Source organism: Pyxicephalus adspersus, chromosome 6, assembly GCF_032062135.1.
Source record: "Pyxicephalus adspersus chromosome 6, UCB_Pads_2.0, whole genome shotgun sequence".
In the NCBI taxonomy this organism is placed as follows: Eukaryota; Metazoa; Chordata; class Amphibia; order Anura; family Pyxicephalidae; genus Pyxicephalus; species Pyxicephalus adspersus.
Genome location: NC_092863.1, coordinates 70,345,345 through 70,359,201, shown reverse-complemented (window position 1 = coordinate 70,359,201; position 13,857 = coordinate 70,345,345). Strand labels below are relative to the sequence as shown.

General features: G+C 40.6%; 1 protein-coding gene and 1 long non-coding RNA gene across 3 annotated transcripts in view; one reads left to right on the top strand and one right to left on the bottom strand.

The window, feature by feature from the left end:
* Positions 1–8,255, bottom strand: part of ELL2 (elongation factor for RNA polymerase II 2) — a 35,717-nt gene extending 27,462 nt beyond the window's left edge. Inside the window, exon 1 of the mRNA XM_072416138.1 lies at positions 8,088–8,255. Within this exon, the coding sequence (XP_072272239.1) occupies positions 8,088–8,219 (132 nt within the window). The 5' untranslated portion in view covers positions 8,220–8,255. The remainder of the gene's footprint in view (positions 1–8,087) is intronic.
* A 254-nt stretch (positions 8,256–8,509) lies between these two features.
* LOC140334053 (uncharacterized) overlaps positions 8,510–13,857 on the top strand; it is a 65,508-nt gene continuing 60,160 nt past the window's right edge. The window contains exon 1 of one of the 2 annotated variants that reach the window (XR_011921472.1): positions 8,510–8,657. This is a non-coding gene — a long non-coding RNA (uncharacterized lncRNA). Of the gene's footprint in view, positions 8,658–11,924; positions 13,038–13,857 lie in introns of those variants that run through there. The other variant, XR_011921473.1, reaches the window with a different exon arrangement.

Genomic DNA, 13,857 nt, shown 5'->3' with positions numbered 1-13,857 from the left:
CACAATAGATTGCTTCTACAATCGCATACTAAAATTGAGGTTACATCAAATACGTGTAGCTGAATAAAGAAAGCTATAATATGCAATAATTGAAAAGTTGAATAAAAATACCATTGAAATAAAAATAACAGTGTATGACTAGCAAATGGCTGCTCCACAAGAGAAAAGGTGAAAAATAAATAAAAATTCACCACTATCTCGAACAGCTTTAATAAATATTTGTTTTCTATAAGCTAAACTCCAGGCAGCCTAAACACACAAATGACATGTCAGCCCACAACGGAGCTTGAGGGTGGAGCGTACTGGCAGAATAATAGGTATTTTTTCAGTACTTGCAGGGTCTTAAACCTTGGGAATGTCCAAGTTTGGCAGACACCGTTGGTTGGGATTCTAAGTTTTTGATTGAGAAGGGAAGGATTAAAACCCATGTGGGGATTTTTCCGCCATTTGGGTCAGGTTCATGCTATTGTACATACATGTCGGAGGACTGGGGTCCGATTGATTTTAAAGGACACACAAACTGATTACGTGTAGGGAGAGTATTAAAACTAAACAAAGCTTTAATGTAATAGACAACATCATATCATTCTGATACACCGCACAAGTCCGAACTTGTCCTTACTGTCCCTATAACAATAGTCTTACCTGGGAGGAATGAGTGAAAATGTTAAACAATACAAAAACAATTCAGGCCTTAGAATGAGACTGACTTGAATGAGCCGAGCTCCGGGAAAACAGCAGAAGCGACATAAGCCTTACTGCCTGGATAAAAGTTATTGTGGTCTGCAACGTACTAAAACTCAATTAGGAATTCTGCCTTTAACACAAGTTGTAGTGTTATCTGGATAGAATTATAGGAGACACCAAAAAAACAGAATTACATACAGGTCTGAACATAATACTACATTTTTTTTTTAAACTAAATATATTTTGGTGGTTTTAATAAAGCCACACATTTCTTGCAGCCTCTGTATTTGTATTAATTGTTCTGTCCAGTAAAATAAAGCAGCACATGGAAAAAAAATATGTATCTCCCAAGGACAATTTCCCTATTTTGTGAAAGTAATCCAAGCGGTCTGCATTAGATAGGAAAATGTGAGCGGTGTAAATTTTCTCTAGCAGTACTCTGGCAATTTAGACAGTGAGGAACTTTCAAGCTGCCTGAATTTGTGCTATTTATGTGAAGTGAATCACTCTTTACAAATTCTTCCCCCAGTCCCAGCTGACCGTGTGTAAACAAGAGCCAAGAACAAAAAGGGAATTGCACAAGGGGTCACTAAGCCAACCTGCATGTTATGCATTCTGTGCTGTACAACCCACAATACTCTGCCCTATGTACTATTTAACCTACACCAACCTGCCTTCTATAGGAATTCCTTTTGGTTTAAAAGCTGATAAAACAAAGATCAGCACTAAACATCCAGTACAGATTTACCAGAACCTCACCGAGGCTGAGGGTAGTACAACATATTATATGCTACAAATGTTTAACATGCCAAAGGACAAGCTGGTGACAGTGGAAAGTTCTGAAACAGATTTCAGGTAATTATCCAAGTAGTAATAAAAAATACATCCAGCCTTGTTCATAGGGATTCAGCTAGTATAAGCAATGTGTGCAGCAAGGTTTTAGAAAGCTTTTAGCAAGATTCAAGCAGCTTTGCAGAACGCATTTTATCTACATGTCCCAAACAAAAGGTTAAAACAAGATGCTGAAGTGGCAATGAACTTATAATTATAGTTGACTGCCAGCAGCTGAAAATAAAGTAAATCTGGGCAGCTGTACAGGAACACAATCATTTTTCCTTCATGGAGCCCAAAACTTCAACCAACTACTTCAGGATGATGAAGGGAGGTCATGAAACACCCATTTCCTGATGTCCTCCTGCAGGGTGTGAACCTGGAAGTACTCAGCTCTTAGCACTTCCAGGTTCAGAGCATTCAAAAGTCAGCTGATCTGCCGAGCACGGTCAGAGATGCCTCCACAAAGATCCAAAATGTGGTCAGTTGTTATGATGGCAGTGAAAAAAAAGGGTTTAAAGATAAAAATATGAAATAAAAATGTTACACCACACCCATACTTACAAAGGAAAGAATGTGCCTGGACAACAACCACACGTGTAACAATATTCTCGGGCACCATCAACTCTACACTGATGAGCTGTGATGGGCACAGTTTTAAGTCTTGACCCAGTTTTCTAACCCCCCAAATCCCTATAGAAGTTGAATTTGTACTTAAAATGAAGCCCTGGCAGTAAAAGGGTTAAATACCTTTATTTCCAGTATGGATCCTCAAAAGGTCCAAGGTGTGATACAGCACAGCTGGCAGGTCCCAGGCACACAAGAGCAGGGGCTAACTGCACCACAGGTAGCTAGATTTACACTCAGTTGTGGTGCAAATCTTCAAACAATTTTGGAATCAAAAGCGTCTCCCCACTTAGAATCGGATTCAGGATGGTTCGGCTTACATTGGGTCTGAAATTCACCTCCAATAACCTTAAACACAAACTCGGCAGTAAGGAGTACTTGCCTTTCTAGCTGCTTGTGTATTAAGTTACAGTTGAGTATAGAAAAATTTGCTTCCCCAACAGTTGCAGTGATTCTTCGCACTAGCTCATAGATCACTACATGATGTACAAAGCTAGTAGGAGGAATCACAGTTGCCAGTGGAGAGAAAATATTTCATCTCATCCTACGGTTGAATACTTGCAGTGGCTGAGAATTGAGATGAAGACGTTTCAACACCAGGTCAGCTGAAAAGTGTATTATGCTTAAAGGTAAACCTTCACCAGGATCACCAATTACTACACTGCACAATTCACTTGCACACATTATATTTGCTCAGTGTTTAGCATTATTAGGAGTGCTGAATGTCATTTTAGTACTACTTGAAATTTGCAACTGTGTATGACTGAAGAAAAGGTTTTCATGGGCTCCTCTTCTATACTGAACTTGGATTTCACACTTCATGCTCTGAGCTTCCCACATTGTGCATTGAAAGCTGCTGGAAGTCAGGTAAAGCCATTCAGCACCAGCTGCAATCATGTGTAGTTAAAGCAAATTGTTCTGGCAAAATATAACATATTCATCTGGATATAGTGGACTTTCATATATTTCCTAAAAAAAAAAAAAAAAAAAAAAAAAAATCAAGCCAATATTTACTCCAGTGTTAATACTAGTGTTGGGCTTGTTCCTACTAAAAAGCAAAAAATGCCTGTACACATAGTAACATTCAGCCGACATGGCAGGCAACACCTCACAGCAGAACAGTAGATCCCTTTTATAGAAAACAAGAATTGCACAGTAAGCAGTTTCCTGTGTGGGATTTTTTGGGGTATTAGGCCTCTAAGGTCTCTTTTCTCTTCTATAAAGCCTCCCTAATCAAGGCAGGCAGCAGTGATTAATCCTGTCAAGCGAGAGCCTAGGCACGTACTTTGCCTCGTAAGTTAACCATGTGATCGTAGTTAAAAGGAAAAAAAAAAACATAGGAAATACTTTAAGTGACAGCAAGACATTGTTACCTGTAATCAACATCACAAGCATACTGCAGCAAGCACATGTTCATTAAAGGATATGAGCATTACTTTTCCCAGCTGTACTATATATTTAAGTGTGAGTGTCTTGCAGTTTTTTTAACTTAATTGATCAGTTATGGATTGTTAATGTAGATTGCATGTTCTGGGAAAAACAATGACTTTCCACTTAACATGACCACTTAAAAGTATTACAAAAATGTAAAAGGGACATATTGAGAAACATTACATAAAACACCTTAACAGTTTTAGCCATTTTTTTGCATTTGAGTTTTTTATGCACTCATGTTAAAAGTTCTAAATTTGGATGACCAAAAACATTACATATGTTCTGAAATCAGAGGTCCATAGTCACACAATAAAATATTCCATGGGAAAAAATGGATTTTAGTGCACAGACACGACAATTTCTATGTTTTATGCAAAATAATAAAGATTTGGGTGTAGTACGTTAAATAGAGGCAAAACATGATCAAGTCTCAAATTGTAGGTCTGAAATGGCCAAAAAATATGGTAACCATGAAATAGTCTAGGGGTCTTACCTAGACCTTACCTGCTTTAAAAGCTTTACAGGTAATCAATTTGGAGTTAAATCTCTAGCACTATCATTAATAAAAAATAAACAGGATTTATATAGCGCCAACATATTATGCAGCGCTGTACATTAGAGTTTGCAAATGACAGATAGTGACACAGGAGGGGGAGGGGACCCAAAGAGCTTACAATCTAGTGATGCCCAACATGTGCCCCATAATATTCATTTCTGAACAGTTGTGTAATTCAGTGCATTTACATGTATCTGTGTGTGGGGGAAGCTATTTGTTATGGGAGGGGGCAGCACATAAGCAGTTCTTTGATGTGATCAGGTGACTCTTTAGCTTCCTGATAAAATTACAGCTCCCTGCCAGCTTGCAGCCTGCCTTAAGCAATACCCACATTTGATGCCGAGCCTCCATGAATGAAGGCACTAAAACCCAGCATATGAAAGAAGTCTACTCTGGTCCCTAACTTGTCCATAGGGGTCAACAAGACACTTGTGATATTGTGGCAGTGATTTGTTGCAGATATAAACATTACATTTTTTTATAGTAATAAAAAAAAAATTCAATTCATGAAAGGCCTGTGTTTTCATGTGATTTGTAGTTCAATCAGGCAATTGACTTTCTGCAACTTTTTTGGCAAGATACCTAATGCTATAGAATGCCGATGTTCATGGGGAAAATAAGCAGAATGTAGATTTTGCTAGCGTGACACGACCTCAACACTATCTAACCATATGTATGTTCCAAGACATTGCTAAAGCAATGCGTGTTTGGGATTTTATGCACAATATGGTCGTACCATGGAATAAATTTTATTAAAATACCAGTAACTGATCTGCTTATCAAGTTAGTAAGCAGCCATGAGACTATGGCAGCAGATTGATCACATATCTAAGCATGAGTTTTCCTCAGACACCAAACGGACATCACCTTTTGGATGAAGGCAATGGTAGGTAACTTGGTTAAAATAATGGACATTAAGTAGCGTCTGAGAACAAGTGGACATATTCCATTCAGGACAAGGACTGTACTTTACTGCCCTTATGTCCACAGACATGACTGAGCAAAGAGACAAAGTAGAATACATTTAAAAATGTTTTTTTTAGAATGGCGGTTATCAGAAAACTACAAAAAAAAAAAAAAAAAAAAAACCTACCAAAACTCCTTAAAACAATGTAATCTTTTTTTCCTACAGCCCACTTTACACTAGTGCAGTGTTCTCCTCAGCCCCTTTTTGCTAGGCGCACCACCCAGCACTTTTCAGCAACCACCCGGCTGTTTTTGGATGGTTACTGATAGTTTGGGTCACAATTCAGGGGCTCCACCCACCTACAAATTCTTCCCACCCAGCTTAAAAAAAAATTGGGTTAAGCACTGCTAGTGTATGCTGTGGTGCAAATTATAATGTTCACCAATGTGTCGCTCATGGTCCCAGATCAAGATGTGAACAAAAATATACCTGCATTTTTCAACATAGCACTGTAATTTGGACCTAATCCTTTAGTTCCTTATCTGCACGTTATAAACAGAGCACAACCAATTTGTTTATTACACTGCACATGCAACAAATCTATAAAACATTAGTCACAGTGGAGGTGTGATAAGGAGGAACTGTGCAGGACATAAATATGGGAGCAGCTATGGCTGACTTGTTATGAAAGGTACATCCTCCAGTGCCGTCCTCTATACATTATTCAATGAGTCGCTGACCTGGAACAAGCATGAGCATATCAGTCCCACCAGCAGATATTGGCTTGCTTGTGACTCACCATTTAAAGAGAAAAGGATGGCAATTCCAGAACATGCACCTTCAAAGACAAGTCATTTCTGTTCCTTTCAAATAAAATACTTAACTGGAAGTTGCCTATTACCAGACTGCTCACCGCTTCCTAGACAGCAAAGCTGCCCATATTTAGCTTCAATGCGACATCTTGCTCTGGAACTGGAATGCAACTATTGCACAATGGTGGCTTCCATTGAGACTGCAGATATTACTTGTAGAAGAAATACCACTTAGAAAACAGATTTTCCACATAAAATTGTATGAAATTTAGAATTTCAACGTATCCTTGCTGGTCTAAGTATGGCGCATGACTTAAAATCCTAGTTTAGAAAAAAAAAAACTCAAACCAGCTAAATGATTAGCCAAAATCACAATTAAGTTTGTTATAGCCTCACAAGTAGGCAAGGCAAACAAGGAGAATTCATTTAGTAGACTTGGGACTTTAAAAGCTAAGTTGATAAAAATAAATAAAAGAAATGTATACAAAGAATAAATGAAAAAACAAGTAAATTTTAAATCAATAACAAATAAATGATGTTTATGTATAACTGACTGTATTATCTATTTACTATATAAAAAGCAGTCCAAAAAAGAAATGTTATACAGGTCCAAGGCCGGAGAGCTGAAAAGTGACAGCTCAGCAGATCGCCCCCATTTTCAGCTAGGACTTTGGCTCAGTTTACTGAATGATCTGAGACCAGCTGGCACCGCTAAGGAAGTAAAATAGTATGTAATCAAGTGGTACAGCAATGCTGCCATTTAAAAGAAGATGGCAGGTTGGAAGAGACCATCAAATACAACAATATAGGATCCTGTATAATGGTCACTATGCCCAAGCATTCACTTGCCACATAAGCAAGCCTTCGGAAGTGGAGCTGCCTTCCAAGCCTCATTGCTTAGATAACATTTCAGCTGCCAGAATCCACCGCAAAATATGTGATTCTACATTGCTGTGAAAATGCTGCAGTTTAGTGATCAAGAGAACGAATGTGGCGTTTGATAGAAGTTAGACGCAACTTGGTACAGGTAACCCAGGCTGAAGTTCCAGGAAACAGAAGAAAGGGAGCCCACAGCTGATGTAGCCATTGGAGGTGGGGAGAGCATTAAAAGCTATTTAATCAGAGGGGGACACACAGACAGAGAGAAAGACACCACAGCATTATGAGCCTCTGCCTGAGCTTTTATAGAAGCTTACTCAGCTTTCTATACAGGTATGAGGCAAAGCTTACAAGTACGCCCATGATATTACATTGCTAATTAGGCCCATACTCAGCACATTTACACAGCAAAGATATACCACATCTATACAAGCCTTACAAAGATTAATTAATTAGTTACATTGTATTTACTTGTTAAACCTGACTATATATAGCTATATAAAATCTAGATTCAAACATATGAAAAGAGATGCAAGGCTTGGATTAGTAGAGCAATGTCAGGCTATATTAGCAGATCTGTATTGTGTATTGAAGGAAGGAATGGTGGCCTTGCATTGCAGTAGCTGGGAAGTTCCAGTTGGTGTAGTTTATGGGCCAGGCCATGTCTGGGGAAAGTACAATATGGAGTCAGAGCCTCCTCTAAAGGGTCGATTTATATATAAAAAAAAAGGGAAAAGGCATTTCCATTGTGTCATCTGATAGAGGTGTCTCCCCTCCCCCACACACACCTTGGTTACTAGGAAAAAAAACTGAAATTTGTCATTTTCAGAAATAGGATGAAGTTATTCCAGCTGATAACTAATAAAGGTGAATGTAGTTGTAGAATGTAATTGTGCCAGGAGCCCATAGATAAAGAATTGGCAGGCCAGGGCTGAGTGCAGGCAGTGAAGTACCTGGGAGAGCAAGGACCAGCTGGTTCACATATAAGGGGCTCCCAGCACCCTCAGCACCTGCCACGACTGCCTCGAGATCCCAGGACACCCCCGTCCCATGCAATGGCTTGTCCCAAGCCCTCACCCACACACAATATCTGGCCTAAACCACTTCGCATGAAGGGAGGGGTTAAAGAGTACTGTGGGTCACTGCCTCAGAACTTCACACTGACCCATAAGACGTCAGGTTGGCTTCCCTGGGACAGCTGATTACACTACGAAGAGACAGAAAGATGAGGAAATAGGGGGGAGTAGGTAATATGCCCCCGGTGACATTCCTCTGTACACAAACATCTGGTAACCCTAATAACACTCCGGTCCAGAGTCCCTCCGAACAGCCCCATTCCATTGCCATGACTTACCTTAGTGTTTTGGTAATTCTCCAAGGCTCTGACGGCGGTCTCAGTGAGTTTAACGTGAAGTACGGTGATGTTGTCCTGTGTCCCCCTCCCGCAGGACAGCCCGTACCTCCCCTCCTCACTAAGAGCCGCCATCTTCCACACTCACTCCCTCTTCCCCTCCCGACTCAGTTCCGAGCAGGCACTTTTGTATCTCGCAACCTAACCTGCTACTATGCACACGAAATCAAGCACACGACGCTGATTGGCTCATCTGCCTAACTCCGTCCCCCCAGTTAGGTTTACAGCACACAGCCCTACTGCATCTCTTTATAACTAACTGGGATGTGAGGTTTTTTTGTTTCGTTTCTCACCCGACGTCATCACGTCCAGTGGGTGGGCGTGTTTAGCTGTGACGTAGAATCGGTGACATAAACAGGTGACGTAGGCTCCCCGCTGAGCGGAGGGCTCCAGTGTGTCTGATGTGTATTGGGGGCCACTAACAATGGGAATATGGCCGGGGTGAGACTTCCATTGATATGTATAGGACACCTATGATCCTGAGACATGCACATTGTAGCTAGGAGGAGCAAGGTAACGAACTTTGGAAAGCAGTTACTGCCAATTATTAACCTTCAGACCTGACATATACGTAAATGCTGGACATAGGAATACAATTATTACAAGCTGGTATCTCATATCAACTTTACCCAACTCATATCATTCTTAAAGTTATATATTCACTCTGCTGGGTTTGTTGGGTGAACTTTTAAACTCGCACTCCCCTCCCCTATTCACAGCAAAGTGGGGTCTTTGCTACGATGTTGGGTCCTCTATGAGATTATTATTATTAACTAGTGTTTATATAGCGCTGACATATTACACAGCGCTGTACAAAGTCCATAGTCACGCCAAATTGATGGGCCTTACCTTAAGCTACGTACACACTTCCAATTATTATCGTTGGAAAACGAACGATCCTGCACGATATCTACGAACGATCGTATAGCACCGATCCTGTACATAGAGATAACGACACGATTGTTCGTAGATATTGTACACACAATAGATACGATTGTTTGAGCGATAGAGGAACTATGTGCACGACAGGAAAGTGAACGAACGTTCGTTCATTACGCATGCTCAGCCATGGACGATCAACGAACGACCGTACACACGAACGATGTTCAACGATCGTCGTCCAATCCGATCCGCCGGTCCGGTCGTTCGTTTCCAACGACTTTCCTCGTTCGTTGGCGTCGGTTACTTTTTTTACGAACAATTTTTGCCCAATCGATCGTTCGTTCGTCGTTCGTTTTGAACGCTAAAAATTGGAAGTGTGTACGCACCTTTACACTCTTACGCCTCCCTCCTTTAAAGCGTACCTAAGCTCAACATGTTTACTTTACCTAGAAGGGTAGATGACCCTTTTATGTAAGGGTAAATTGCTATTTTTATAAGTGCAGCACCACCTCCTTAAAGTGTACCTAAACTCAGAAATTGCACTTTACCTACAAGGGTTGACAACCCATTTATGTAGAGTAAAAATTTTGTTTGTTTTAGTTTATTTATTGCCCCCTTTTCAAAAAAAACAAAAAAAGGGTGGATCATCGTCCCCTAATTCTCAATGGCCTAACCAGAGGACGGCAAATTCTGGCCTTTAGGTAGTTTGTTTCGGCCCAATAAAACTACCGGCTCTTGAGCCTCCTCTTGCTGTGGCTCCCTGGAGGGAATTCCCTTTCCTCCGCAATGCATACAGAGGAGAGGAAATGTTCCCTATTTACCCCGGTGGTGGAAGTATCAAAGCCAGCCAGGGTAAATAGGGAACATTCCCTCTCCTCCGTATGCATTGTGGAGGAGAGGGAATTCCCTTCAGGGGGCATTCCTGGTGGGAAGGCAGAGCCATTAGGGCAGGACTGGAGAGAGAGTCCGGCCTATTGTGCTCCTGTCCACTCCAAAAAAGTTTGATGACCCCTGTCCTAGGCGATCGAGAATGAATGGAAGCGCATAGGTAGGTATCCTGGGAGGCTCTTGGGTGCTCCTTTTGCACATACCTGAGCATCTCAGGCATGCGCAAAAGAACCCTTTTGTGAAAAGGGGAAAAGAATTGCCGATCTCCCGCATGCGCATTGAGATCTGCAAGTTTTTTTTCCAACCTACGTCACCCGATCTCGCGCCTGGGTCAGATGTTGTAGAAAGAAGAACCCGGAAGAAGGTGAGAAGATGGCGGTGCCCGGAGCGCCAGCACGAACACGGATACCAGGATGATGCGGGACCCGATGGATAACACCTCCAGACCGATCAACTGCGCTGCAGGATTGAAGATAAGTGAATTTTGTTTTATGCAGTTTTGAGTTTAGTTCCTCTTGATCGTCTTGATCGCCTCAACAATCCAAACTTAATGGGAGTGCAGAGCCACCCGGCATACCTACATCATCCATCACTGGAGGCTCTGGCTGCTCCTTCTGCACATGCCCAAGATCTCAGACATGAGATGCTAGCGCAGTGAGATCGGCTCTTTTGTTTCCCCTTAACAGCGGCTACATCACTCGATCTTGCACTTGCACAGTGCGAGATTGGGTGACGAAGGAAGATCAAAGTAAGGATGGAAAATGGCGCCGGGACTAAACTAAAAGGAATTCTAGTATGACGTGGGACCAGAACTTAGGAAGGACCAGCACCATCGAGGGACCTGCGGGTTTAAAGGTAAGTGTTTTATTTTTGTTTTTAGTTTATTTCTGCTTTAATGATCTATTTTAAATATGGGAAAAGGGACCTAAATATTTTTGGAATGTTCTGTGTTCCCCTGGAATCTATTGGAATGATATGTGACTTCACATCTGGGAATGAGAAAGTCAGGGTATAAAGCGGACCTAAACTCTTTTTACTTAACATAAAAGGGGAGACAACCCTTTGTAAAAATTGCCTTATTTTTTTATTTTTTTTTCTTTCTTAATGTAGTACCCTTTTTTTTTCAAAGTGCACTGGCAATCAAGACAGAATGGGTGCACGGAACCTCCTGGGATACCTAAGCCACGCATTCCAGGAGGCTTCTCCTTCAAGATTAGGCATGTGCAGGAAGAGCCTTTTCTTTAATGGGAAAAAGGAAAATGCTGATCTCACATATGGGCATTGAGATCAGCACTGTTTTTTTCCCATCTACATCACCCAATTTCATGCCTGTGCAAAGCGAGATCAGGTGACGTAAGAAGAAGACCGGAGAAGATGGTGGTGCCCAGAGTTTCCTCCGTGCCAGGCCAAAGGAGGATCCTGGGACAACACAGGACCTGATTGAGGAAACATCTGGATGGGTCAATGGATCCGTGGGATTAAAGGTAAGTATGATTATCTCAGTTTAAATCTGCTTTAATTTATTTATTTTTTTTCTTTATAGGTGTTTTACACCTACTAGGTGTAAGTAGTTTGGGGAAGGGGCTTGGGCCCATCATTTTAATTTTGTCAACACTTTATTTTTCATTTTGGTTAATGTAATCAAGGGTTAAAGCGGATGTGCAATTCCTTTCAAGTAAATGCAACAACAAGGTAATAGAGATCTTCCGAAAAAACGCCTTATAGTTGTTACAGAAACGTGCCTGAAAAAAATCAAATCAAAAACCCTATGTAAAGCTAACATACTGGTATGGTCAGAAAACTTTTAGCCAAATGGAGAGTAAACAGAACAACACAACCCATGGGTACCATTGCAAGTTATCAGGGGAGGAGCAAAAAAAAGTTTGACCCTCAAATTCAACCTGAGCTAAAGAGCTGAGATATATTTGCTATATCATGGAGAACATGAACTTTTCTTCATTGTGCTTAAAGTGGAAATAAACTTGTCGGTGGTGCTGAACTTTTGCAATATCAGCAAGTATGTACAGCATACTTCACCTTGTGTGAAGCTCGAGTTGTTTATCCCCACTTCTTTTTATTGGGGATTCTCTCCTACAAGTAGACGTGGACTATGAGATGGCCTTGAGTACCATCAATGGTCTAATATTGGCCTTGGCCATACTCTTTTCTAGACTGTTGACTAAGCATTATATTTTTAATATTCCTGACTTGTCTTTCTGGAGCCACTCATATTGTTTCTATTAGATTGCTACTTAAGCAGTGGGATTTGAATTTGGTTTTGTCAGTTTTCCAGAAACCTTTGGCAGAGACCTTTGGCCATACCATTTGTGGACATGTCTCTGCCTTCTATTTTGGTGAGACTTTTTTTTCTTAGATGTCCCAGTGTTTCACTATTAGAGGAAGGTAATTCAGAATTTTTATTCACTGATTGTTATTAGTGAATGATTACTCTGTAAAGGGACAATTCAGTTATCTTGGTGAATGTGGAAAAAAACATCTAAGAATACCTAATCACATGCAAAGAAATGTAAAAAAAAAAAATGATTTTCGCTTCCACGTCTATATTAGATGGCTGAAGTAAGCAGAACTCATTCCTCTGTAATAAACCATATGTTTTATTGGGACTTGTACTTGTATTGTGGTTGTTTTGAAAGTGTCACATGGTACTTTATACCTAGAAGTAGTATACATTATTTGCTCACATCATCTGTATGGCTTTAAAGTAAATCTGTTTCTTTTATCTGCATAGGTTAGCCATTAATTACCAGATTTTTTCATGTATTGAGAGATATCTTACCACAGATTAGACAGCTGATAACTAATTTTGCTTAGTTATTACACACTGAAATAATCATTCCCACATAAAAAAAAGCCTTAGTGCACTTTGCCATAGACTGATGGAACAGCAGCTGCATTGCTTTGTTTTTTTAAATAATTGGAGCTTGTAAGGGTTAATAAATAAACAATAATCAGCATGTGCAACAGTTGTCACTCATAGGTCATCAAACCTGTTAAAAAAAAAATCTTTGATCATTTCTGATTTCAGGAGCAAGCATTCATCACTTATGCTTGAACAGTGGACAAGGAACACATGCCATCAAAGGACAGTGCCTGGCCCAGAAGGTTCTAACCCTTCTCCTATTTCAATAATGCAGATAAAGACACTAAAATTTAGAGACTACATGCCTGTTAGAATTTCATCTTTTTAATGAATTGATTTGTCTCTGTTTAATGTTTAATTTTTGGGAGCTAATAAAGTGCCATTTTCTCAATTTAAATGATGTTGGATGCCGATTTATCAAGAGTTTTTGTCTAGTAGTGATTAGGTTTTTGCCTTTTAATATTAAAAAATGCAATGTTTGATTTTAGATATTCAACAAAAAAATAACTGTGCACATTTGGTAAACAGCAGATGTGTAAAACAAAAAAATTATAGTTCTGGGAGAACATACGGGTGCTTCAGAAAAGTGTGCAACTTTGTTAGGTCATTTTATTGTCTGAACTGCTGGCTGTCAGAATGTAACTTGTTACTATGTAGGGACTTGTAAACATTGTACTGGGTGACATAAAATTGTATACTGTAAGTTAGTATTTTGTAAAGTTGCCTATTTAGGCACTCACATTGCCTTTAGAGCAGCAGTCGCCAACCAGTGGGCCGCAAGAAAATGTTGGTGGTCCGAGGCTCTGGCCGGTGCCCCCCCAGCGGGATCAGAAGAAGGACCCCACTTGTGGGGGGGGCGGCTAGGTGGACAGGTTGAGTCTCTGGACACAACCCGCCCACTCTCCCATCGCAGGCTCAGTGGGTAGGTTTTGGCATCATAAGTCAATCTGGGAAAAGTTTCTTTCCCTTTACGTGACACGTGGCTCCCCGCGCATGAGTCTGTGAAATTAGTGGTTCATGTTCATGAAAACCAAAAGGTTGGCGAACACTGCTTTAGAGAGC